The sequence below is a fragment of the Hesperophylax consimilis genome, chromosome 18 (genome assembly GCF_061612785.1).
Source record: "Hesperophylax consimilis isolate HC1 chromosome 18, BYU_Hcon_1.0, whole genome shotgun sequence".
Taxonomy (NCBI): Eukaryota; Metazoa; Arthropoda; class Insecta; order Trichoptera; family Limnephilidae; genus Hesperophylax; species Hesperophylax consimilis.
The window spans coordinates 25050277-25077170 of record NC_142853.1 but is presented as its reverse complement, the minus strand read 5'-3'; the positions used below and the strand labels follow the sequence as shown (position 1 = coordinate 25077170).

At 35.6% G+C, this 26894-nt stretch overlaps 1 protein-coding gene across 3 annotated transcripts in view; it reads right to left on the bottom strand.

The window, feature by feature from the left end:
- The window catches only part of LOC149415555 (SLIT-ROBO Rho GTPase-activating protein 1-like), a 361047-nt gene that overhangs the window by 11415 nt on the left and 322738 nt on the right, over positions 1–26894 (bottom strand). For all 3 annotated transcript variants that reach the window (XM_089642733.1, XM_089642735.1, XM_089642734.1), the window contains 17 exons: positions 17262–17445; positions 16135–16300; positions 14307–14561; positions 12587–12715; positions 12108–12216; positions 9519–9634; positions 9211–9384; positions 8546–8764; positions 7330–7478; positions 6756–6892; positions 4979–5191; positions 4642–4747; positions 4399–4495; positions 3518–3633; positions 3359–3435; positions 2388–2523; positions 1618–1756 (listed from right to left, as the gene is read on the bottom strand). In XM_089642733.1, coding sequence (XP_089498859.1) covers positions 1618–1756; positions 2388–2523; positions 3359–3435; positions 3518–3633; positions 4399–4495; positions 4642–4747; positions 4979–5191; positions 6756–6892; positions 7330–7478; positions 8546–8764; positions 9211–9384; positions 9519–9634; positions 12108–12216; positions 12587–12715; positions 14307–14561; positions 16135–16300; positions 17262–17445 — 2522 coding nt within the window. The remainder of the gene's footprint in view (positions 1–1617; positions 1757–2387; positions 2524–3358; positions 3436–3517; positions 3634–4398; positions 4496–4641; positions 4748–4978; positions 5192–6755; positions 6893–7329; positions 7479–8545; positions 8765–9210; positions 9385–9518; positions 9635–12107; positions 12217–12586; positions 12716–14306; positions 14562–16134; positions 16301–17261; positions 17446–26894) is intronic.

The following is a 26894-nucleotide window of genomic DNA, read 5'->3' as shown; positions in this document are numbered from 1 at the left end:
GACGCACCTGTTGTACTTTAACTAGAGCTCTAAATTATCAATTATTAAATAAACCACATAGTCATTAATTATTTATTTCAATATATATTTTTTTATATTAAAATCTTCTATTTTATCTCTATTCCATTTTCAGGTATTCCTTCTTCAAACTGTCTTATATACTAATTTACTTCAGTTTTAAGTGACTTAATTAACTTATTTTACAAAGCCAAATAAAAAATATAGTACATTTGAATGTATCCATATTTACAATATAATTATGTATAAAAATAATAGAATCACTATAAAGATGAAATATGTATAACATAATTACAATAACAAAATATGGCAAAAATCATTATTCTAAACATTAAAATAATACTCGATGACCTAAAAATAATAAGAACTAAATTCTAAACACTAGAATGATGTTATAGATTTTTTTATTTAAAAAACACAAACAATACACCTTACAAAAAGCTTTGGTTTCGTAAGCCATGCAAATTAGATAAAATATATAATATTATGATATATTCCTAAAAATAATTTTACCAGAATTTAAATTTGTATTTTTGAGCAATAATTCTAAACAAAATTGATCGAAAATTCTGATAATTTAAAAAAAGCGTAACTTACTGAAAATTTATCGATAAATTTAACAACTTGTTTGGTATATTAAAAAAGTTATGTAATTTTTCCTACATACCTACATCATTCATAATATTATATCCAATATCTGTGTTATTTTCATTTATATCTACTACTCTTCCACACTATTTGATAAAAAAATATATTAGCATCTTCAGATTTTGTGTGTATTTTGTCTTCTTAATGTCTTATTTCATTTTAGGTTCGGTAAACCTAAAATGTTCTCGCAATCTTTACGAATCTACTCATCCGTAAGTCATATTCATGTTTTTACCACACGTACACCTCAAGGAGCCTCAAGTCTTATGTTATTAATAATCATAATTTGTGACCTTGCCAAATATATGATATTGTAGATTCTAAACAGAAAGATTTCCACTTTCCTGAAAACTATTGCCTCAATAATTAACTTCAAGTTTGCCTGTCTGAAAATGAGTTTAAAATATCAAAAAGATCTCTAACGATGATTCCATATACATACTGAATTTATTTTGCCGATAGGGACCACTTATTCCAAAATTGGAGAATTTTGAGAGGTTTTGAAATAGCTGGCTATTCAAATCTAGTCACTAAATATCAGAGGCAAGTTATCTGTAGTGGCTGTAAAGGTTGGCTCCAAGAAAAGAAGGATTTATATATTTTTTTAAATCAATCATGAAATTAATACATAATATAACTTATTTTCTTGGGACACAGTTTTACGTTCACTGTGGACTGCATGCTCCTGCTAAACATAGTTGAAATCATTTCAAGCAGTGATTAATTTAAAATAATAGTCTTTTAGCAGGGTGGTTCTGAAATAATCTTTGACTCTTATTCTTCTTCTTTCGTATGGTTTTCCACTTTTATTACAAAGGGTGGACAAAACATGATTGGTAAAGAAGTGACTGATTCAGAAGTGAGATGTAGTCTCTGTATAGTTGGCTGTGTATAGTCAGTCTAGTGGGGGACTACGGGACAGAAGAATCAGACGGTGGTTTCTAGCAATACCTCTTGGCGGGGCCAGGTGTGGGGGGGCAGGGTGGTGGAGGAGGGGGTTCGCCCTCCCTCGGCGCTGTCGCTGGTGCTGGATGAGATGCGGCGCCGCAGCGAATCGGAGCTCGCCGAGCAGTGGATGCTATCTTCGTCCCTAAACATTACAAATACGTCAAGTTACTACAATTCTATATTAAAGATAGGAAAGGCCGCAGTGGAAGCGATCCAGAAGCAAACTGATTAAAAAATTCGCAGACATGCCGGTTATAGCCGTCCAAATCCTGTCTCTCATTTAGGAAACAATGGCTTTAGCCGTTGTCTTTAGACATTTTGCAGTGCAAAGATGGTCACTGCTGAGGTAAAAGTATGTATTTGTATGATGGGGTTGCTTTCAATGGCATTAAAAAACTAACTAACCACTACGCTTCTTCCCCACAGGAGTAGGAGGCAAAGAGGACGGACTGCCAAACAATTCGGGCTTGGCACACACTCCTCGCCACATTCATACATGTTCTCATACATACTCTTCTGTTAGTCTTGACATGGCCCGACTCCAGTATCTGGTTCACTTGATTGTGCCATGTCTTCATCATCTCCGACTTCTTCTATCATTCACATTCACGTCATATATTCTCCTTACACTCCTTTCTTCATTCATTCGCTCTACATTCCCAAACAATCTAAGCGCCCTTTTCTTTCCTTTTCAATGCAGTACATATTATAAAACTGGCAAGAAGCTAAGGGACACAACATTCTTGGGTATTAATAAATGTATAGTTGCTTACTTGATGTGTATGTCAGTGTAGGAATCAGGGGTGTGTGGGGCCTCCCTCCTCCAGCAGTGGGCGGGCCTCTCTCCCGGTCCCCCTTCCCAGATTATACCTCCCCCTACATCTCCCAAACTCTCTGCACCATCCCCTTCTGTGAAACATAACAGTACATTTAGTGAATGCTGCCCGGTCCTCTATCTATTTTGTTCATATACTCAAATTGTCAGACAGAAGAATTTTCACTGACTTGGTATTTCTATATAAATTTCTAAATGATTTAGTTGATAGTCCGATATTTCTAGAATTGATCAGCTTCTGGATTCTACAACGTAATACTAGAAGTCAGGATTTATTTCAGTGCAGAAATTCTAGGACTAACTACCATTTGTATTCCTCTTTGCACAGAATACTAATGGAGGGAAACAATTATACCAAGTCAGTGGACATCTTCAATTAATCTTTAAACAAATTTAAAATGTTGTTAATGAAGCAATTCAGTTATGTACAATAAATAATTTATATTTCTTAATATTCATATGTAAAAGCCCCGAAAAAGGGCGTTAATTAATAAATAATCTTTGTTATAGATGACCAACGTTTGAATTAAGAATTTGTCACTTGCCACATTTTTCGTTAATTTTTTGATACAATAACTTGTCTATATATATGTATGTAATGTCATTGAAGCTAACCATAAGGATGACTGCTTTGGAGCAGTTTCTGTTTAGTCAATCAAAAATTTAGAAATTTTTTTTTAGTAACTTAACAAGTGAAATCTCTAATTGTAATATTTAATTATTGAAGACAATATTAGCAATTCTCAAATGAAAATTTGAAACAGAAAAATCAGAAAAACCCCGGCAAGGCGAGGGTCCTGGGTTCAAGTTCTAGATGCGACAGTATCTTTTTCTGATTTTTCTGTTTTTCGTTAAAGAATTGCTAATATTATCTTCAATAATTAAATAATAATGAAATTTACAACATACCATCTTCTGAAGGATAGAGAGATGCTTCTGAATCCAAATCATCTGTTCCTGCTTCCAATGGGCTCTCATCCACTTCCCTGTAAACAAACAATATTACTATGAATAATTCAATTCTGATAAGTAAAAAGGGTGTTTTAATATAGGGAAAGAGATACATACTGTCCAGGAAGGGTCTGGTACTTCTCATAGAGTGGTCCACAGTCTCTGGGGAAAATTTCATCATGCAGAATGATAATATTCTTTATGAGGTCGTTTATTTGATTCTGATACTGAACCTGAAAAGAAATACATAGTAAGATTAAAAAGTTACAATTTTAAACAATTTCCAAATGTTTTCATAATTTCGAACCCTTGTAATAACAAGATTCCATCTGACACACTAATGTTATGCAATAATGAGCTCTGGAGGAAGCTACTTTAGAGGTAATTATCTCGTAACATTGACGTGCCAGATGGAACTTCAACGTGAAGTATGTGGAAATGTATGTGACAAGGCTTTTATCTTATAACATTGTCATGTCACATGGAACATTGACATGAAATATGTGGAAATTTATGTGACAGCAAGGCTCTTTCGAGGTCATTTTCTTATAACATTGTCATGTCACATGGAACTTTGACATTAAAATATGTGGAAACGTATGTGACCAGCCAGACCCTTATTCCACAGGTTCAGACGATTCAAGTATCTTCGCCATACATCCGAAGACATTTTGCAAACTCTTTGGCGACCACAGTCTGCCACGACCAGCCAAGCGAGGTTGTCGCTAATTACATCGTCAAGACTTTAAACATGGCGGCACTTGTGTCAGACATTTTGTAACAATGCTTGTATGCTCCAGATCAAAACTAGGAACAAAAGGATCAACAAAGAATGACAAGATACAAAAATGAATTCAACACTGATTTCAGTAGCGACGCAAATGGACTGTTCTCGAAAATTGTTTGCGACTTTAAGTACACAACATAAATATTGGATTGCGTATCCCTGTGGACGAATGGCCTAAAGAGCCGAAAGTGTGATTTGTAACAATTGTTACCTGGTCTTTGTCTTCTGGAACAGGAATGAGAGTTGGCCCAAAGCAAATGGCAAGATTCCACGGGTCCATCATGTTCTCTTCAGAGAACTCAGACAAACTGCAAACCAAATGGATAACATTTAATAACTGGCAAAAACAGGAGGTTGATTTTAGGTTATATTTTATAATGAAAAAAAAACCATGTGAAATTTTAGATAACCTAATCTAAAACAATACTGTACAATGAAAGGTGAAATAACTCACTGGTTTAGGAATGCAAAGAGATAACGCAGTAGTACCATTGTAGTGCGTGGCATTCCACGTACAAACTCACGCATCTTTTGTACGAATTCAGTCTTGGACTCCAGTTCTGAAAGTTAAAAGGGTTAAAATTATCAAATACAATAATAATAATAATTTTTATAATGCCGTTATTACGAAAGATCACCTGAAGGACGCATTACATATACACAAAGCACGGTATATAATAAAACCCCTGTATTATGCCGGGTGTATTAAAGAAACAATTTGACTGGGTAAAATGTTCATAATGATGTTCGTACGTCCCAAATAGAAATAGATATTATTAAAATCAACTCACGAGCCAAGTCCATGTAGTGTTCGAAGTAGACAATTGGGAACAGCGGCTCTCTCAGCTCCCTGAGGTACAGCTTAAGAACCCCTGCCACGGAGTTGATGTCCGATGCATCGCTCACAGTGGCCAGGGGATCCGCACCCCTCTCGAACCACTCCCGCAGAGCCCCAATCTCCACCTGGGACCCGGATACCCGGAATATTCCCTGGTGGTGAAGGCCTGGAAATCAAACATCATTAGTAATGTAAATTTATGATTCTAAAATTCCAGCCTTGATGAAAAGTAGATTCTAACACAACTATTCAATATATAGATAGGGCACTGCCTATGCAATGAGTCACTAACTATAAGTAACTAGTTGTAAGTCTCCATAGATAATTTATTTATTTAGTTGATACTTTTTTATTTTTTTTTATTTATTTTTTTTTTTTACTCTTAGGTTTGTCAACAGTGATTCATATCAAAGCTCTCGAAATACAATTACATTAATTAAACTTTGTTGATACTATCACTAATTACAGACAAACACAACATTGATGAACACAACACTGTAAGTAAATAATAATTTACATGTATGCACCTACATGCATACATGTATACACACATACATACACTTACATATACATTTCATAACAGCAACAGTAATTATTTTTTAGATCAACACGATAGGTAGCTTTAAGTCTTGTTTACGTTTGATTTGAAGGTGGCCAATGATGACATTGACAAATCAATGGGATGACTTTTATATGTCTCGTTAAAATAACGGCACATTCTCGGTAAAGGTGAGTCATACCCCAGCTTAGTTTTATATTTTTTAATATGTAACGGAATATAATGTATAAGTCGGGAACCAATTCTAGGAACGTTGAACATAATTTGATAGAGTAAGAAAGGGCAGTTTATTAGAGCATTAACAATTTTGAAAAGAAAATTTAAATCAATATTTAGTCTTCTCTGTTCAAGGGTGCGTACATTGTAGAAATTTATTCTATCGGTGTAATGAGGAAGTGATCGAGCTCGCTTATCACAATACGCTAGGTGGTACATAAAATGTTTTTGAACCCGCTCTATTCGCTGAATATGAACTTTGTAGGTTGGACTCCATATAGAACTTGCGTACTCCAACACGTTGCGGGTGAAGGAATTGTACAGCGTTATTTTTGATTTGGGATTCTTAAATACTTATAAGTCTTAGTTGTAAGTCACTAGTTATTAATCTTAGTTGTAAGCCAATGGTAATAAATCTTAACTTAAGTTATTAGTTATAAGTGTAAGTGATAGAGTATAGGTTATATATATTATTATTATAAATCAAGCTGTTGGAGTGGAAAGCACCAATAGCTGGAGAAAATGTGAAGAGTATGAAGAACGACTAATTCATCTATGGTGCCAAGTCCCACAATGGCGAAATAGATTTTAAATATAATATTACCAGATAGAAACTAATTGGGCAAGTTAGTAGGACTATTAATAGGACACTTGACATATTATGAGAAGCGTGGAACGATCGGGAGAGGATATCATGGATAGCTGAAGGAATTGTGAAGAGAATGAAGAAACCATTGTAATCATTCATGTTGCCTATGTTCCTGCCTTGATGGGAAGAAGGCTCAGATGTCTGGGGAGTTTAAACTTTGCTGTGGAACTAGGATACATAAAAAAAATCACAGTAACAACCCTGTGGATGTTCATTAAAGTGACTGAGCCACGGAGCTATGCACACGGTCTCCATATCAACAATAATACTATTAATGCAATAAGAGTTATTTTAGTAAAAACTCACCATATAGATTGATGACCCTGATACAAGAGGTAACCACCAGAGGCAGCTCCTGTCCAGTGGCTTCCAGATATTCCTCCAAGGAACCAGCAAACAGTCGTGGCTGAGATTGGCAAGAGCTTCCGCGGCCTATTCGCTTTCTGGAAGATAAAACAAAACAATTGAAATAATGCCAGAAAAGATTAACTAAACTAAACTGTTAACGCAACAAACTTAAATCTTCTTAGAAGTGTGAATTATAAAACACTAGTCTAAAGACTTGTATATGCATAGTTTTTTTGAGCCCCCACCACATTTGACATTGTCATCAAATCGGCGATCAACACCAATTTAAATGTTTAGACGTTTGCTACATCAAAAACTGTTCAGGTAAACTCCCAACTCTCTGCACATCAATTTGAACGACTTGTATTTGTTTGATTACAACCAAATTAAATACATGATCAAAAGCTGACGGAAGAAGTAACCGTTAATAGGTGCTGTCTGCAAGTGGAAATCAATGGAAAGAAAGAAAATCTGCATAAATTAAAAAATATGAGTACCAGGATGACAAAAGATATATGGAATCTAAACAAACCTGTGACGGGGAGCGGGATGGTGCTGGTTGGCAGTGAGGGCCGGAGGGGCCCCGGCTCGGGCCGCACAGCCGATTCTTCCCCTCAGGAAGCCGCCCTTGGACTCCAGCCGGGCGATGCGGCTACTGCCCAGCAAATACTCGCGGAATTTCTGAAAATGACAAATATTCCTTGATAATTGCTATCTAGAGTGTTTTGCTTTATGTGAAGTGAAAAAAGAGAAACTATAATTTCAATGTTACAGAAAATAAGTATAATGCTTTGAAGGTTAAATTAAACTGACTTAGGACGGGTTGTTTCAGAGAATTTGAATAATTCATAAAGTTTCAACGTTCATTTTCGGATTCTGTGAAAGTCCTATTCAAGTTCTGTTATTATATCATTATAGGCTAGTTGCTTGACAGAACAGAATATAGTTATAACTTAAAAATTTAATTTGAATAATTGGTCAAATTCTCCGAAAGAACCCGTCCTTAAAGATTGAAGAAAATAAATGAATTGGATGTTAAAGAATACAATATGAACGATTACTGTTAATAATAGGCATTATTTGAATCTTTTCTGAAGTGAAATAGGGCAGAATTGCAATACATATTTATTTATCAAAGCGGAGATGGGACATGGATAGTTCCCATGCCAGCTCAGCACAGACCATGGGCTCATTGTGATCTCATCTTCTATTTCATCTCATTCTTTTGAGTTTATTTCCATGTCCGGAGAGAGTTTTTCCACATACGGATCCCCTGAAGGATCCTGTAGAGGTAAGGGTTTTTCATCGGAAGTCTGTCTTTGTTTGCATTCGCTGAAGGTCCCACGAGGGAAGAGTCCATTAAGGTGGTCTCAGCTCTCCTCTCCACTCCCCCTTGGTTCCCGAAGGATCTGATAGGCAATAATACACCGAGGTGGCCTCAGCTCTCCTCTTCACTCCCCTTGATTCTCCAAAGGGCCTTATCAATGAGAGTTTTTTGGTCCATTCTTTGGCCCACGAGTACCTAGAGAAATAAAAGGTCTACCTCCCAGAGCCCCGAATACAGGGGTAAGGTCGAAATACTCCGAGATGAGACCGCATATCAGAGGTACCGTTCATGACATTATTCCCCAGTGTCATTCAGCCTAGCACAGTAAGTGGCGCTTCCACTCTTTTAGAGATAGGTTCGCCACACTCCCTTTGCTAATCAATATATATATATAATAATTATTTTTATTTGTAACACCAACCGTAAGATAGAAATCCTCCGTCTCCTGCCTGTCAGCCCTGGCCTTGAGCGCTACCTGCTCTGGCTGCTTGGGTGCCGGGGGCCCTGTTGATACGGTGCTGCTGGATCCCACGGCCGAGCCCCCGTTCAGCACAGAGCCGCCTGAGCCCCCAGAGCCCCCACATGAGCCATTAGTCTGCTCGCCAAACATCCACGAGGTCTCCCAGTCCTTTGCGTCCACCTGGAAATTATGGAATCAAAGAATTTGCACGAATTTTCACTAACAAAAAATATATTTTGAATCCATAGTTTCATTGATCAAATTTAATCTCTTGGTTTATTGTGATAAATTTATTTTATACACTTTAGCATATTTTGATATAACACGTATTACATATTAAAAATGCATTGAAGCACGTTTCTTGTCATGAGAAACGGCGTGATTTATTAGTAGTTCGCCAACATTCGTTTGTGGATTGCTGCACACCTCTCGCTTCCCACACCGTGCTTCATTCTGGCAGATGCTAGGGAACTATGTTTTGATTTTTGCAACTATGTATATTTATTGCTCTGCTAAATCTCAACACATTGCTTTAATTATATATATCACTGTCTTAAATTACATTGATGACTTATTCTTTTAGTGCATATCAGGTAAAAGATAAAATAACAAATCAATCAATCTACCATTTGCAGCAGTGTGGTCTCTGCAGTTTCCAGCGTCTTCCAGACCTCATCTGACTCAGTGCGTAGGTAGCGCACCCTGGATTCCAGCTGAGCCAGCCGTGCTTCCATCTCCCCGCGAAGGGCTCGAGACACACTGTCCTCCACTCCATCTGAGCCAATTGTCACCTCACATTCCTGGAAACAACAAAATAAATCCATAATATAATATGTATATTCACTGTCCCAAGCTAAAACTAGTAAGCAATAAGAGCTAATATATTGGTATAAACAGGTTCAGAGATTTTCTAGCGATGTATATTTGTACAAACCTCATCGCTAGGCTGTTGTCCTTGGAAGGCCAGTTTTTTGGGAATGACAAAAGCAGTGTGGTGCGCCTCAAGGAACTTCTGTTTGTCCAGTCTGGAGTCCAGAGCGTTAATGCAACCTGAAACAATCATTTTTAAAACTCTTGTAATGACTTTACGGATAAAGAAACAAATTAAATAAAATGATAACTGACTTGCAAAATTAAGAAAATAATAATGGCTGCTAACCCGACAGACGCCAGCGTATCACATATGAGATTTTAAAAGGATGCTACACAAGCAGCTGTTGAAAATATGATCCGTGTGGTTACTTTATTATTATAGTGACTATTTAAACATCGTACATACAAAATATGACAGTGGATATATAGTAAATTGTATTTCTTAGCCCTCCTCACCAGGATGACCTGTGCCGAGGCGGACTTAAGTTATTAACATCTGTTTTATTTGTTTTCTATGTCGTTTTTTCATCAATCTCTTTCAGCCAGATTTTTATTCTTGATTAATTATTACAACTTGACATAAAAATAAAAGAAAACAAAGAACATAAAGGATTTCATGTTAACCTGTCCGGTGGTGAGTTTCTGGAAAGAAAACGGTCCCGCTGGAGGGAGTTTTTTCAACAATCAAAATATGGAAAAAAATAAATGCCACCTCGTAGAGTATAAAAAAATAATAAAAAAACCCTTAGAAACTAGCACGAAAAAACAAATAATAAGCTATTTAGAAGGAAAGAATAAAAACAATTTTGCAGAAATCGCCAACCATCGAAATCTGAGCAGATTTTTGTTTTTACTTAATAAAAATCAGATTCACTTACCACAATTTTAATGATACCAAGGGGATCAAGGGGGGAAGAACAACTTTTTACACACACTTACATATAAGTACCATTATTTACACTTACACTATTGTATTTTCATTATAAAAAATTCAACATAGGTACACAATGTATATGCAGTAAATAATTACGATAACAAAAACACTAATCTAATTATTATGTACACTATCTTAGGAATAAAATTGTCTTCACTAACTAATACTGCTTTTTCGTATGGTAGTCTTCGAAACATGGATATACGCAAAATGCAAGATTGCAGTCGGTGCACATATATTTCGTTTCACTTCTTTTTTGAGCTCGAACTGCTGTATGTCTACACACATGGCGTTGTCGTTGAGTTCGCTTTCCCTGGGCTGCAGTTTCTGGTACAAGACGGAGAAAATGTTTTCCTAAAAGGCGAGTTGGTTGATCCACTACTCTCCTTTCTCCAGATGATGCCGGCCTTGGCGTGTGATATTTTTCGATCATTTGAGACCCTAAGTTTTCGCAAAATTCGTTACATGATAAAACCTTTTGCGTTTTCAAACGATGCAAAAAGAAAGCATTTAGTGTTCCAATGTCTATCAATCTGAAGAAAATTTTCTTATACCATTTTAGAGACTTCCTGGAACTGCTTGCGAAGCCCAATAGGTATGCGGTCCACTTTGTCAACAGCTCCCATATTCTTGGTATAATCTAAAACTACCTCTGGTTTTATTTTATTTTCTCCCGTGGTGAAGTCAATTTTATCAGTAACAATCATTGCATCTGTATGTATGTTACTAAGCATAAGTACATCCCTTTTATCGTGCCATTTCAGCGCCATGAGATTGTTCGAATTCAAAGACTTAATTTCAGTTAGTTGAATCGAATTCATGAATAATGGGCGTATACTTACCCTGATCCCATTTACGATGATCAACTTTTCTCTTTTTGGATGTTGAACAACTAGGGAGAGTTTCATCCTCATCAGATGTATCAGATTCGTCGTATGAGCTATCCGAATGAAGATCCTCGTAAACATCTTCATCTTCACTTTCGATTAAAATATCAGCAATGTCTCGTTCATTCAAAGGGTTAACCATTTTTTATAAAAGTAAAATATTTAAATTGAACAAGTTATCAATACGAATCACAAAGTCAAATCACAAAAAAACACTGTACAAATTATGAACAACCTAAAAAAATAAAATGTCAATGAGAATAACAGTATAACGAATAATATTTCAAATAGTTCACAGCACTCAGATTCACTATTGAATTTTGTTCAAACTGTCAAAAACTGTATTCAAACTGAAAACAAACACTTTCGGTACAATATATGTAATAAATATTCACATCCAAACACGTGAGGTAATTTTTAATGCAAGATGATTAGGTTATTCAGTGTAAAAACTAACAAAAACCGCAAATTTCACTTCACAAAAGAAGTCGCTCGCAATAAAAATGTTGTTTACCACCAACTACCAGACGGTGACGTCACGAAATATTTTAATTGTGAATAACTCCGTTGGTAATGTACCTAAATCGCTAAAAACTTTTGCAAGTTATGACAAATTGTACCTAGATGGCAGTAACCATCGGTTTTCCGGGAGAAATTAAATAATTAATTAATTTTAGGCGCAACCGTACGGGTACGGTCATACTCCTTACGAGGAATTTTTTTCTCACCGTACCTGTACGGTCATACCACCGGACAGGTTAAAGAAAATAACTGAAACGATGTGAAGATTGTAAAATAATATGTAAACTAATGGAAAATTCCCACTCACTTGAAAGTGCATCAGCTCCGTGTTGCAGAGCCCTTGCTCTTCCTTCATCAGCCGACACTTGCATCCTCAGTGCCCTCGATATGCAGTTGTGGAATCCAAGATCCATGCACTGAAATCAATAAATCTCCATTAACTATTGGTGTGTTGCCGAAAAATTTTCACTGTGCGCCATCTGATTCTATTTTCGTCATGTTTTTGTAAATTGTACTATCTTACCAGTCAATGGGTTTATAACTATATGCTTATAAAAAATAGTATACAATCTACCATATGTAGTTTCCCAGAATAGCTAGTTATATCCAGAGCAATGATTTTTTAAATGTAACATTGGGATACGTTAGCATTTAAGAGGTTAAAAATGTATTTTTGCCAGTTCAGTAAGATTCTGTGATAAGAACATTCCGAATTCTGGACTCGGTGAAAAGACCAGATTTGTTGTAAAAATTGTGTTTGTTATGAAAGTTCAATAGTGTTCTTACGTCGATCAGATCAGAAAGGTCGTCCACAAAGTATTTGTGTATTGTGGTGTTGGACGCCTCGAGGCAGAGTAGGTACTCGTTCCTTGCCTTCAGAGCCTTCAGCTTGGCATCTGTGTATTTAATTTTCCTCTGAAATAAAAATATAACACAGACAAATTAATAATTATTCAAACTAATGAACCTCGCAATGCTTCGCTATTGCTAATGATATTCTCGGGTGTCTCTGACTTCTTCCACCATTCACTACTGTATACCACAATGTTACTGTTAAGCGATATCGGTCAACTAATTTTCGAGTTTTGTGAGCACAAGCATACGCAGACTGAATTTTTATGTATAAACATTTACCTACCCACATCACTTATTTAAGATTATTTTTTATTGGGTCAAGTGAATGCTGAATTTCTTGGTAAAAAAAATGGACAAACTGATATCAATAAAAAATAATTACAAAAGGTTAGGTTAGGTTAAAATATCTTAACTATAAAGCAGAAAATCTGTGTAACTAACTAACTAACCATCACTCCGTGTTCCGCAGGGGTAGGTAGAGAGGACGGACCGCCAAACAACTCGATCTTGGCACACACTCCTTGCCTCATTTACATACATACATAGTCAAATAGATACTTTTCTATTATTCTATTGAAATGACCCGACTCAAGTATCTGATTCCATTCTGCCATGTCTTCCTCGGGCGTCCCCGACTTCTGCTACCATTCACATTTGCTTCATATATTCTCCTTACACTCCTTTGTTCGCTCATTCGCTCTACATGCCCAAACCATCTAAGCGTCTCTTTCTTAATCTATTGAAGAAGCTAAAACTCTCAATGATGAGTAGGGCTCAGAGATATCATGAAAATTATCCTCTTATAGCGTAATTTCTATTTTTCATATCTATCTTATTCCGTCTTCTCTTGTCTATAGTTTGATGCCTGTTTTCTGCTTCCAAGTCATCATCAATTCAACAATTCACCTCAATGGTCACCCACAGGTCAATCAGCTGATCCACTTCAATACCAACATCATTATTTAACCTCTCAGACAAAGACTTTTATCTACTATGTGTTCCTTTGAGAACTGTCAAAACGTGATAATTTTTGTGTTATTTACGAGTTTTGCTAAAAGCTTCATAACTCACGTTTTGGGAAACGTAGCCTCATTCTAAAAAATGTTTTGGAAAGATTATGAAATCCACTATCGCATTGTGTTGTAATACGTAAATATTTGTGTTTCTAAATATACATTTTATGAAAACGTCAAAAATATGTAAAAATCGCTTACAATTATTTCAAAGCCTTGAAAAATGTACTTTTTTCTGAGTATCATAAAGAAATAACACTTTATATATTGAAGAAATATAATTAAAAACTATTAGTCACCTCAAAATATTAACCGTCCAAACTAAAATATTTTTAATATATTATTTAGAAACGCAATAAATTATGAACGAACAAGATGACAGATTCAATCGGCTTAGATAATGCAACTCTACATTCCATAGATATTCTTGAATACAGACGCGTAGCGTTATTCATTATCGATACTCTCTTTTTTAAATCATGGCAATCCGTTTACTAGTGATGGAAATAAATCGATTTTTGTAAAATCTCGCGCGTTTACGTGAAAAGACGTTCTAATGTCTTGACCGCTATTATCATATTTACGTCTTTTGACGTTGTAATGTTCTGAGTGGTTAAGACATAAATCAATTTGATTACCTTTTCCACTTCTTTATCCAGAGCCCGCACCTTCTTAGAAGCGGGCTTCGCATTAGGACCAAGCGCCGCAGCGTTGACACTACCCGGAGGCTCCGGGGCTGGAAGTAAGCGAGCCCGCTGGGCCTCGGCCCCCCGTAGCTTGGCCTCCGCTGCGCGCCACTCTGCGCCGTACTGCTGGAACGTCTTCATGGCGGCGTGCAGCTCGTGCAGCACGCGTAGGATCTCCTCGTGGGTCTCATAGGCCACCTCGCGGCACTGGAAGGGTTAAATATAGGAATATTAATTTAGGTTTATATTTTATGGGGGTCTCGTAGGCCACCTCACGGCATTGGAAGGGTTAAAAATACGAATATTAATTTCGGTTGATATTTTATGGGGGTCTCGTAAACCACCTTGCGGCACAGGAAGGGTTAAAAATATTGATTTAGGTTTATATTTTATGGGGGTCTCGAAGGCCCTTCGCCACACTGAACGGGTGAAAAATGTGTCCTTTTTCCTTCCTTTTTAATAAATAATTTAAGGTTATGTTCAAGCGCAAATGGTTACCATCTAATAAAATAACTTTAAAATTTCCGATTGAGTTATCCCATGATCAAATAAATAAACTTTCCTTCGTCATAAATAATGAAAACAAAAAATATGACATAGAAGGGGGCAGACTGTGGACGAGCAATGACCAAATTGCACGAACTATCAAAGTGGCACAGCCAAAGAAAGTAATGCGCTCGGTAAAACAAAGACAGTGTGCCGCTGTGCATAGACGTGATTTGTGGGTGAACGACATACTATTAAAGGGTCATGGTCCATCTCCTCTCTTCCTATGATCTACGGGCATCATATTTCATGTTTGTGAATTCACTTTCACACATTCAAAATATTGTATATTATACCTCAAATCGCCACCAGGTTGGACAGAATTGTTGTGAGTTGTGTTAAGTGGGGCTATAATGAGGAATTTATAAATGCGGGTCTTGAAGAGGCCCGGATCGTATGAAGGATAAAAAACAAATGCCGGTAGCACATGCTCGTTCCACATGCTAACACAAAAACGAGTTGAAGAAACAACCCATTCTCGTAAAGCCAAATTCTACTATGAACTGGCGTTGCGCTTGCATCATACAGGGGATCAATGTTGTTAGCTTCTTCGAAAAGGCTCCATTGAAATACCTGTAGAACAGACTCAGCACGCCTACATTGCGCCTGCGCATTAGAGATGGATCGGTCTCTTAACAACAGATTGTCGGATCAGACTAACCCCCCTCCTTTGCACAGAATCTTGTAGGTTTATAAACCTTCTTTATAAACGTATTTGGCCAGAGGTGGCTTCTAATGTACTTAATTGCAAATAGTCCTTTAATGTTTGGTTACTTTTCAGAAAGATAAGAATTCACTTATTATATAATATTTATTTATTTTCACATATACGGCACAACATGTGCCATTCACATACTAAATTACAGAGAATAGTACAGCAACATAAGGAATGCAACAATATAAATGTAAGTATAATGGTATAATCAGTAAATAGTAGTAAGGTTAAAAGTATGAAAAAAAGAGATATAAATAAAATATAAGTAGCAATCTGTAGTATAGTATTAAGTCAAAGTAAGAAATTATATGTAATAATATACAATAAAGTAGTATAAGCAAGAATGAAGTGCTTATAAAATGTCTGAAAGGCAATAAGAGTTTGTAAAAAATAAAATAAAAAATTTTAGAAAGGTATATACTATTAGAAAATGAAAAGAATAAAATATATACTATTATAATATGAAAAGGAAACAAAAGTAATAAATGGGAGAATCGCGAATAATATAGATAGACTTACTCTCCTATAGACACGCTGAACATCCTCCATGACCGTAGCCAGACGGGTGACCAGATGCGTGGAGTGCAGGTCGGCCAGGGTGGCATGGTCTCTGGCCAGAGCCCGTGCGCCGGCCACCAACTGCTGGTAGCAACTGTACGACGAGAACAAGGGCCATTGCTCCCTCCTGGAATAAACAATACATGTTAATGATATATCTCCTGATCAGTTGGATGCCGAAGAAATGGAAGAACCACAATGGAAATTTGAAATTAAAATAAATTAGGGGAATAACCGCACATAAGTAGAAATGTTCCCAACTGTGACCAGCGCTAAAGTTCCAACTGTCCGAAGTCAGTTCCAACTCACTTATTTTCATTTTGGGAAATGGTATGAGTACATGAACCATTCAATGGACAAACAACCGCTCTGCCATAGGTCACCCGAGGTGGTTGAACAAGTGGTTAACAGGAGTGCGATTGAGGGAGACCCTTTCGCCTCTCCAGCCGGACTCTATCGACCCATCTCCTTGCACCGCAATTCATTCGATTCATATGTCCGTCACTCCACAACAAATATTCCTACGCAACTTTCTCCTTCTCAGAATCTCCTCTCCTTTCTTTCCTTAAAAGACCCTCCGTATAGTCATATCTCCAATATCCCCAAAGTGACATGGGTCTGAGGGATTGGGGATTACTTTCCTTAGGGACTCCTGTGTGAGGCGAATGTAAATAATGATAATTAAATTAAAGAAACTGGACAACTAAACTGTGAAAAGATAACATGAAACATGACCAAAATTCTTACGGGAGGTATGCTGACCGTCTCCCTATTACCTATAATAAAATCCAAGATGATAGCAGTGACAAATAATGTTACTGCTGTAAAGGTAGATAATCAGATGGATACCATAAAAGACATATATCACCATAACAAAGTTTACCTTCCAGCTATTAAGTTACTCATTTGGGGCAAACTGAATGTCCACTTATAACCACATCCTTCCTCATTGAAACAACTCACAGATAATACACCAACACATAATATCAAACAATGTTTCGGTCTGGATCAAACAAAAGAATGACAAAAAAAATTACAGAACTTGGTAACACAAAAAATAAATAAAAATGGTCAAGTTGAAGGCTTACTTGTTCCTCTGCTCCTTGTGCCTTAGCTGCAGCCCCTTGGCCAGCTTGTCCAGCCCGCGGCTGTAGTCCAGTTCCACCTCGGCCCGTCTCCGGAAGAACTCCTGGAGTTCCGCGGCAAGCGCCACCTGGGCTTCCACGCGAGCGTCCAGCCATCTCAGCTGCTCGTTGAGCTGCGCGCGGATATCTGTAAGATAAGAAAACAATGTTAGAAAAGGAAGAAGTTAACTAAAATACTGGTACTTCGTGCAACCCTATTATTTATTTATTAATTTTCGGGAAATTGACAGTATACATTATAGTTTACATTATTTTAAGTATTATATAGCCAAAATAAAACCAATTATGGATTTCCTCCTTGTGAATTTACCTCTACTGAGACAGCATAATATGGAAAAAGTAAATTAAATTTGTAAGAAAGGAATAAGAATTAAAAAATTTATAAAAAACAAAATTTAATACAAAACGAAAAATTTACAAAACAATACATTTATAGTCATGGAGAGAATGTGGAGATATAAATCAAATCATAATAGAGATATAAACAATAGAGACATAAACATTATTCACAAACCATCATAGAAATATTAATTTATGGACCTCTTGAATTTGGTAAGTTCGCAACTGAAAATATCAACCTTGGATAATACGCTATTGTAATTATTGCATATTCTGTAGGTACTAGCTCAGACCTGTGAAAAATAACGGGATAATCATAGAGGCGCTATTGCGTAAAAATATCACGTTGAAACGTTTTATACTAGTTTCACGTGAGTAGTGGTGCGCGGGGACAGGATTCGATAATTTTAGTAGCGTTGGACCCAATTGGACTAATTGGAAGTAAAAAATTAGAACCGATTTGTTCGTTTATCATTTAAATATATATGAGGATAGTTTTAACACTCGAAAAATCAGTTCCAATATTGAAAAGAATTTTCTGTTATTAATTATACTATAGGTACTTTATCGTATCTAACCAAATCATAACCGAAAGTTTTAGAGTTCATTAAACTGGGGTTACAGAGTTTACAACCTAAATTAGTATTTTTAATAATAATGCTCAACTCACTTCAGAAATGTTAATAAATAAGTATTCGAAAAAAATTAAAAAATTTTTAACCATTAAATAATAAATTACATGATCAATATTCCACGACTACCCACTTGAGTAAAACGAAGCCCGTCAAACATGAGTACCTAATAATCTCTCGGCGGCAAGGCTAAGTGTTGCGCTGGCTGCAGGCTGCAGACAGGCGATCATTTGGATACTCAACTAGTATAGGGCCTCGACAGCTGCCGCTCATTATCTCCCCATGTCCCACGAACATCCCATCGCTGTTTACGAAACAGGCAATATTGCGGCGCGATAACTCCTCCTTTTCTAATCATTCTGCTTTTTGAGAATATTATTTTACAACTCGTAATTATTTGAGTTCGTTAGAATGAGACATGCTCACTTCTAAAGCAGATCTTGAGGCAGTGGAAAGCCGCGAGAAATGTTCTCTTCTAAAGCAGATCTTGCTTCAGTGGAAAGCCGCAAGAAATGCTCACTTCTAAAGCAGATCTTGCGGCAGTGGAAAGCCGCAAGAAATGCTCACTTCTATAGCAGATCTTGCGGCAGTGGAAAGCCGCGAGAAATGCTCACTTCTATAGCAGATCTTGCGGCAGTGGAAAGCCGCAAGAAATACTCACTTCTAAAGCAGATCTTACGGCAGCGGAAAGCCGCAAGAAATGCTCATTTCTAAAGCAGATCTTGCGTCAGTGGAAAGCCGCGAAAAATGCTCACTTCTAAAGCAGATCTTGCGTCAGTGGAAAACCACGAGAATTGCTCAATTCTAAAGCAGATCTTGCGTCAGTGGAAAGCCGCGAGAAATGCTCACTTCTAAAGCAGTTCTTGCGGCAGTGGAAAGCCGAAATTTAATAAGAGCAAACAATGTTTATTTATTGGAGTAGAATCAAGTGTGTTTGTGATATTTGTTCTAAAACACGCATACAATTTCCGAATGCCCGTAGAATGTGTAATAGCAGCCCAAATATTGGGGAATGTTGTTTAGTATAGCAACTTTTCAATTCGGCATCCTGTAATCTGTTATCAACGTATGATGCGTTGTACAGAACCATGGATGTAGTGTAGATGGTCCTATCATACAACATACAGGGAGGAACCAGATTGGTAGATACTCTCAGTATCGCCCTGGTGAAAGACCACCATTCAGAATTCAATTTGTGCTGGAAAAGATTTTAGCCGTTTTTGGAGACCAAATCTGAATAGCCAGGTACATCCAAATCTCTTTGTCTTTCCCAATCCCTTTAACCTCAACCATAGAATAAAAAGAAAACTATAAGTACTTTCCATACAAATTTTAATGGAAACAAAGGTTCCATTTAGTCTACTAACCCAGCGCTCTGTCTCACTAAAATTCGCCTGACATCGATCTCCATCCCATTTGAATTTCGTAAACACAGTTTTGTATTGGAAAATATTTGGATCACGAAACACGCCCACGAGACACTTATTCTTTAGTACCCTAATTGATTGGGGATTCCATAGTCCCACTGGCTTCGGACAGTTGGGAATCTGTATGCGGTATTCACACAAAAATTGCATACTTTGAATAAATATTTATCAAAAAATTTACTTTCGTCTTTTATAAATAAATAGTTATAATTTAACAGTCAGTTGATGTTTCGCCAGTTAAACTCAAATCTAGGATAGTTTTCCTTAGATTGGCAGGGTAAAGTTTGCAGATTGGAGTCGACAGAGTGGATAAAGGTTGTGACTGCAATTAAACCGCACCTTGCTCTCAACACTAACTTTTCTAATTTGCCTGCAGCCAGAAGTTTAACAAAGTCGTTATAGCATCAATACAACCTACGCTATTTAAAGTTTTCATGTTTTCAACTGTAATCAGATACCTGTATTAGGTACAGACTACAGGAGTATGGGTATCAAAAATCAAAACCAGAGTTGAGTCGAGCACAGTTGTGTAATTTCAAGTTAAATGAAGGTAAAAAAATATATATTTTATGACAAAATTTCAATATGTATGAAGGTAAAAAAAAATAATTTATGACAAAATTTCAATATGTATGAAGGTAAAAAAAATATATATAATTTATGACAAAATTTCAATATGTATGAAGGTTAAAAAATATATAATTTACGACAAATTTCAATATGTATGAAGTTTAAAAAAAAAAATTATGACAAAATTTCAATATGCATGAAGGTAAAAATATATATTTTATGACAAAATTTAAATATTTATGAAGGTAAAAAAATATATAATTTATGACAAAATTTCAATATGCATGAAGGTAAAAATATATATTTTATGACAAAATTTAAATATTTATGAAGGTAAAAAAATATATAATTTATGACAAAATTTAAATATTTATGAAGGTAAAAAAAATTCTTCTTGCTCAAATTTGGATCAATCACAACTACATAGCGTGCAAAACAACATGGCATATATTGTTCACGTTGTTTGTACACCATTCAATGGTTAACCCATTGTGTAAAATATATTGTTGTTGTATAATAAAACCTAGTCATAATACCGAGTACTGTCACAGTGTAAAATACAAAATGAAACAACGGAATGGGAAAACTGAGAGACAGCAGTTGCTCTATTGAAATGTTACAAGTGTTACTTCAACCATACAATTAGTATTTGAACCAACGATTCAATGTATTCAGGGTCGGCCCTATGCGGGCGCAAATGGAGCAGACCGCTCCGGGCGCCAAATTGTCAAGGCATCAAACCTAACACCTAACAGTCCTAACATATCTCCCTTCAGATTATTTACTAAAATACAAATCATCCGAATATTATTTATTACAGTGATATTTATTACACCTAAATTGGGGCGTTAAAATTCGACTCGCGCCAGGCGCCGTTTAGTCAGTGCCGGCCCTGGATGTATTGCCAAGTAGGTACTAGACAGACTTGGATAAAGTTTTGGTTGGTTGCAGTGTCAGGCCAACTCGATGGGTTTCAGTAAAACCATCATAAAATAAAACACTGACAGCGAAATGGCCGCTGATCGTGTTCCAACATAATTTTATTTCGATACTTTACAAAATGGCATAATAAAAATTGACAAGAATTTTTAGGGTGGATGTTTACGTATTTACTCTTACGTTTATAATTTATGATGAGCCTTCTTGTTTTACTACCCGGTTTCGCAGGATAATTGGGTTTGGATTGAAGTGTCTTGACTTATTAATTCGAAAATAAATGGACATTAAAAAGCTCGTGATAAAAGGAAATGACATTGAGATTTTGTGTTTTGTATGTAGTGGGGTATCAGGAGTTGTAAACAATTATTTTATTTTACCACCCCTGATACCAAAAAATTGTATATATATATCCACACGGAGAAAACTTACTGATATAAAATATTGGTAATTTATTAAAAATCTCTTGAAATTATGCATTCCTGTTAAAAACGGGACTGCAGGCCCTTTTACCCAAAGAATTGATAGGTTTCATGTTAAAATTTAGGTAAAAAATGAATGTATTAATACGACGTCGGAACACGTGTTCATAAAAATCATTATATATTCACATTTCGTCAAAACATATTAACAGGTGCATGAACACTGCTGTACCACTTTTAACAGGATTTTTAAAATCAGCAATACTCACTTTTCTCCGTTTACCTAGTGTAGTTTAAGAAAAAAATGTACCAGATGACCGTGATATGCTGAAACCGGTAAGACTCATAAATAAGAAAAATGAATAAAATTTCAATTGTTTTAAGTATAATATAATTGAATTCTACAACGAATTGTCAGTATCAAAAATAGAATTACATATTTTACTTAGCTAAATTCTGAAATCGAATCAAAATTCAAAAAAATATGAGTACAAAGGGTAAGGGTAAATCTATTTAAAGGTATAGTTAAATGGTTAAAAAAAATCACCAGAAAAAAAAAACAGGAAAGTTCGAAAGAATTATCGAATTTTTCAATCAGTGATTTTAACTCCTGTTGTATAAACCCATGGAGCTTTTACAATTGGGTTCATAAAATGATACAATTTTTTCTAGATATTAGTTACACAATGCATAAAATTATAATTCATAATAAAACATTTTCAGAAATAATATTTTGATATGAAAAAAAATGTTTACGTACTTTTTAAACATCGAATTCGTTAATAAATTATTATAAGCAATAATTAGTCGCCTGTAATATCAATACAAATTGAAAATATCTCCCGAGTAAAAATAAATGCCGCCGACGGGAATTAAACCCGCGCCTTCTGATGTCCGGTCAGACGCTCTGGACTACTGAGCCACGTCGGCTTATTTCCAACCCGCCAAATAATTCAATCAACAATTACTGCTTATTATATTTTTCACCTGTACAGGCGACTAATTGTTGCTTATAATTTTTTTATCCTTTGTGCTATCCATTAAAACCTTGTCTTATAAACATTATTTTATCATTAAAAAAATAATCGATCAAAGAACATTTTTTTTTAGAAAGATTTTTTACATTGAAATGTAAAAAATCAAAATAACGAAATTCGTCAATTAAATAATGTTACGTTATAAATCGTTAAATTGTACATTGTTGATATACACTTATATTTTTAATATTCTTAACTCCTTAAATTATTAATAAGAATACTTACATAAATAATGTTCATCTCGATACTCAGCATCTCTTTTAAACACAAGCGTCTGCTTCCACAAAAGAGAAACATCAAAAAAATTCAAAAAAAAAATTGTGAAAACTAATTTTTATGTTAGCAAATATTATTATACATTGTAAACTGTTTAATTATTAAATAAAAAAAATAAAAATCGAATTCGTTGTTCAAAAAGTCGATATTATTTGAATATTCGTCCGCCAAACTCTATGTAGGCGAAGAATTGACGTGTTTGCTCCATAATTTGTTTATGTGCTGTGAAATAGATCCTTATGCCTAGTATGTCGAGTAGGTTCTCTTATATTGACTAGACTTAGATTAGAGTTCGCAACAGTGGAAATGATAAAGCTATTATAACATCTCGATTTAAAAACATGGCCACCTAAGTTATGAACTAATTTTACTACAAAATTAGTCCAAGCCAGCCTAGCTAGTAACTATTAACTAATAGCTAGCACCCCCATATCGAAGTAGTACGAACTAAGTTGGGCAAAATTGCGCCTAGAGCCGGAAACAAAGCCAAAAGCTACTATCAGTTGGCCCACGTTCAGCCACTTTACCTAGGCACTATACCAACTGCAGTGCACTAAGCAATACTGTGCACTTTGCACTACTCTTGCACTGTCAGCAGTTTGCCTGTACTTGGCACCCGATCAAAGTGTACTACAGTCCGCATAGGCGCTATTTACAAGTATAGCACTATGTACTATACTAGAATCAAATCGTAAAAATACTAATTTCAGTTGTAAGTGATTGTAACTCTGGTTCAATGAAATCGGATTTGTTTTGAATTCAAGTGTAATTTTCAAAATTGGAAGTGATTGTATCAGGACCTACATAGAGCAAGCTACAAGCCAAAAATGTGTATATTCTTGGTATACCTTATATTACTAGTACTTAAAGGTACTAGGCATTAAAATCGCTTGACAAACGGAATCTATAAACGTTCGATTTCAAGTACAAAACTGTTTTTTTTTAATTTATTTTGTAAATAATTTTATAAGAAAGCAAATAAGTTTATCAAGTGAAACTTTCACAGATAATCTTAGCTATAATACTGTATTTTTTTAAAGTTGTTTCCTTTACGCGTTCATACATTTCTATAGAATTACCGAGCAATTTATTTTTTTATTTGTATTCTACTCAAGCGAAACGATAGGGAAACCTTCATTTTATCTAAAGCATATTTTTTGGTATTGTTAATGTACACCAATTCGTTATAAAGATTAATCAAAAAAGTGATTTAGCATTAAGCTTCGCCTTAACATAATATTTTATTGTGTAATATTTTAAGACAAAAGTGCCCTAACTCGGGAGGTGATTCTACATGATGGTAGAAGTTAAAAATGATAAATAACTTTTTTGAAATTCCAATGTTCCTTTTCCCATACAAACAATTCAAGTTTTTTTACCTAAAAACAATCTTAAAACGTTGGAATTTCGAAAAAGTTACCGTTCTTTTTTAATTCTAAAATCATGTAGAATAACCCCCCGGACACCCCGATATATCCAGATTTTCTTATTATCTACCATGATCTATCGTACATTATGAATGTCATTATTATCTCTGTATTATTTTCCTAATTTATTTTTGATTTTTCTCTATCGATTCTGATAAAAAAAATTTAAACGAGGAATTGAAGGGTTCACTTTTGGCTCTACAACCCCTGGTGGGTCTTGGCCTCCTCAAGAGTCTTCCTCCACTCATCTCGGTCCCGCGCCAGCTCTCTCCAGTTTCGAAGCTCCAAGGCAGACAAATCTTTGAGGACGTTGTCGCTCCATCTTAACCTTGGCCTTCCCAGGCTCCTTCTCCCTATCGGTCTTGAGCTCAGCAGGGACTTTGGTTCTTGATGCTCGGTCATTCTCTCCACATGACCTAGCCACCGAAGTCTTCCCAGTTTTATGAACTTTGTGACGTTTAGCTCCTTAAACAGAGTATAGAGCTCATTGTTATAACGTCTGCGCCAAAATCCATTTTGAAGGGTTTATCCTTTATTTTATAATCCATTGAAGGGTTAATACAACTTTAAAAAATTTAAACTGCATTAATCACCCGGTAATTAAGGAATAAACATACCACTTAGCAGACATTACAAGGAAACATATCATAGGTACCCAACATGAAGTATCATATTTCTGTATATTGTTTCATCTCTGTTAATCATGTACTGTTTGTTTCTATAATATAAAAAATAAAATTATATGATTTAAAATCATTTCTACTAATACCATCTTACTGCAGCATTTTAAAACCGTTTCTTCCTCCATCCATCCACTCCCCTCGTTCAAAACATTTTATAGCATAATTTTTTCCCACTATAAATCAAAGGTAATTGAAAAAAATAGTTTATTCACGATTTATAAATTTTAAATTCTTGGAAACTGTACAAATATTATTTTCCTGGGATGGTAACACTCCGCAATGCAGATTTTTCCCAGAGATAAGCGACATCGTGAATGGGCGATATTATGAGATTCGTATTCGATACAAATAATAAATAACCCTCTTCCTTTTATGGATTCCTGGTCCTTTTAAGGTATACGTGTCAGATGGCGTCCTTTATTCGCGAGATATTGCATTATCTTGTATCCCCAGGAGACTAATCATAACGTAACATCGTGGATTCGTGGTCATCTGGTCATGTTGTTTACGGATTTGTAGGAGATGGAATATGCTGGAATCCAATCCAAAGGCTAATTGCATAGGGACAATAATTTATTTAATATGAATCAGCAATAAATATTATCGGTTTGAGTATCAAATATTTTGAAAAGAGGCTTCAATAACAAAATGGGTGTGTTACGATTTGTAGATTTTGTCTCAATCGTTCTTGTTTTGTTCCCCACTGTAACAACGATGGGTTTTATCAGCAAGTTTGTATCATGACGGAAACGATCTTTGAAGTATTTTTTTTTTACATTAGCTCTACACTCTCGGAGAAAAATGAGTATTGCTGGTTTATTAAAATCCTGTTCAAAAAGGGATAGCATGCCGTTTCCTAATAAACTTTTAGTATATTCATAGTATATCGGAACACGGGTTCATGCACCTGCGTTTGTCCTGATAATACACATCGACAAAATGCGAAAATATTACAATTTTTATTAACACGTGTTCCGACATCGCCATAACACATTCGTGTTTTTATTTATTTACTAGGAAACCTATCAATTCATTCGTTAAAGGTGTGGAAAAATACTTTTTTTGGACCCTAAGTAACTAACTAACCATTTCTCCGCAGGGGTAGGCAGGGAGGATGGACCACCAAACAACTCGGTCTTGGCACACACTCCTTGCCTCATTTACATTCATAAATACTCTTCTATTATTCTGACCCTTGACATAACCCGACTCAAGTATCTGATTCACTTGGTCGTGCCATTTTTGGACCCGATATCTACTTATCACAGAACTATTAGTATAACATAGGAGAAATTTAATAAGGTACGTATTTAATGACAACATTTTGAGATAGGTATGCTTATTGTTTAGTATTGAAACAGTTTTTTGCATTACCTACCATTTTTCCTACTATCCATCTCCTTCTCTAAAAACAGCCCTACCCACATTGGAGATTATGAACGTTGCACTAATTGTCGCAAATTCAGTCGAATTCGTGTCGTACAACAAGAAGGTGCCACCTTAATTTCGTCGTCGTTCACATGCAAATATCAAAATTTACTCGTTTCTCGTTTATCTCGTTGTGGGTGAAAATTCACCCAGTGCAAGTGCATCGAGAGCCCGTATTTCCCGGATTCACGGGAATTCAGGTAGGCTGTTTCCTTCTTTCCACTTATTCCCGTGATATTCAGAACCAATTGAATGAGCTTCTAATTATCGTATTTTTTATTATAAATTTGGTTTTACAGTTCACTTAATGTGTAATAGAACACGTAACATGTTATTATATAATAAATGGGTGCATGTTATTGTATGATAAATGTCTAAAATATAAAAATCCTATAACAA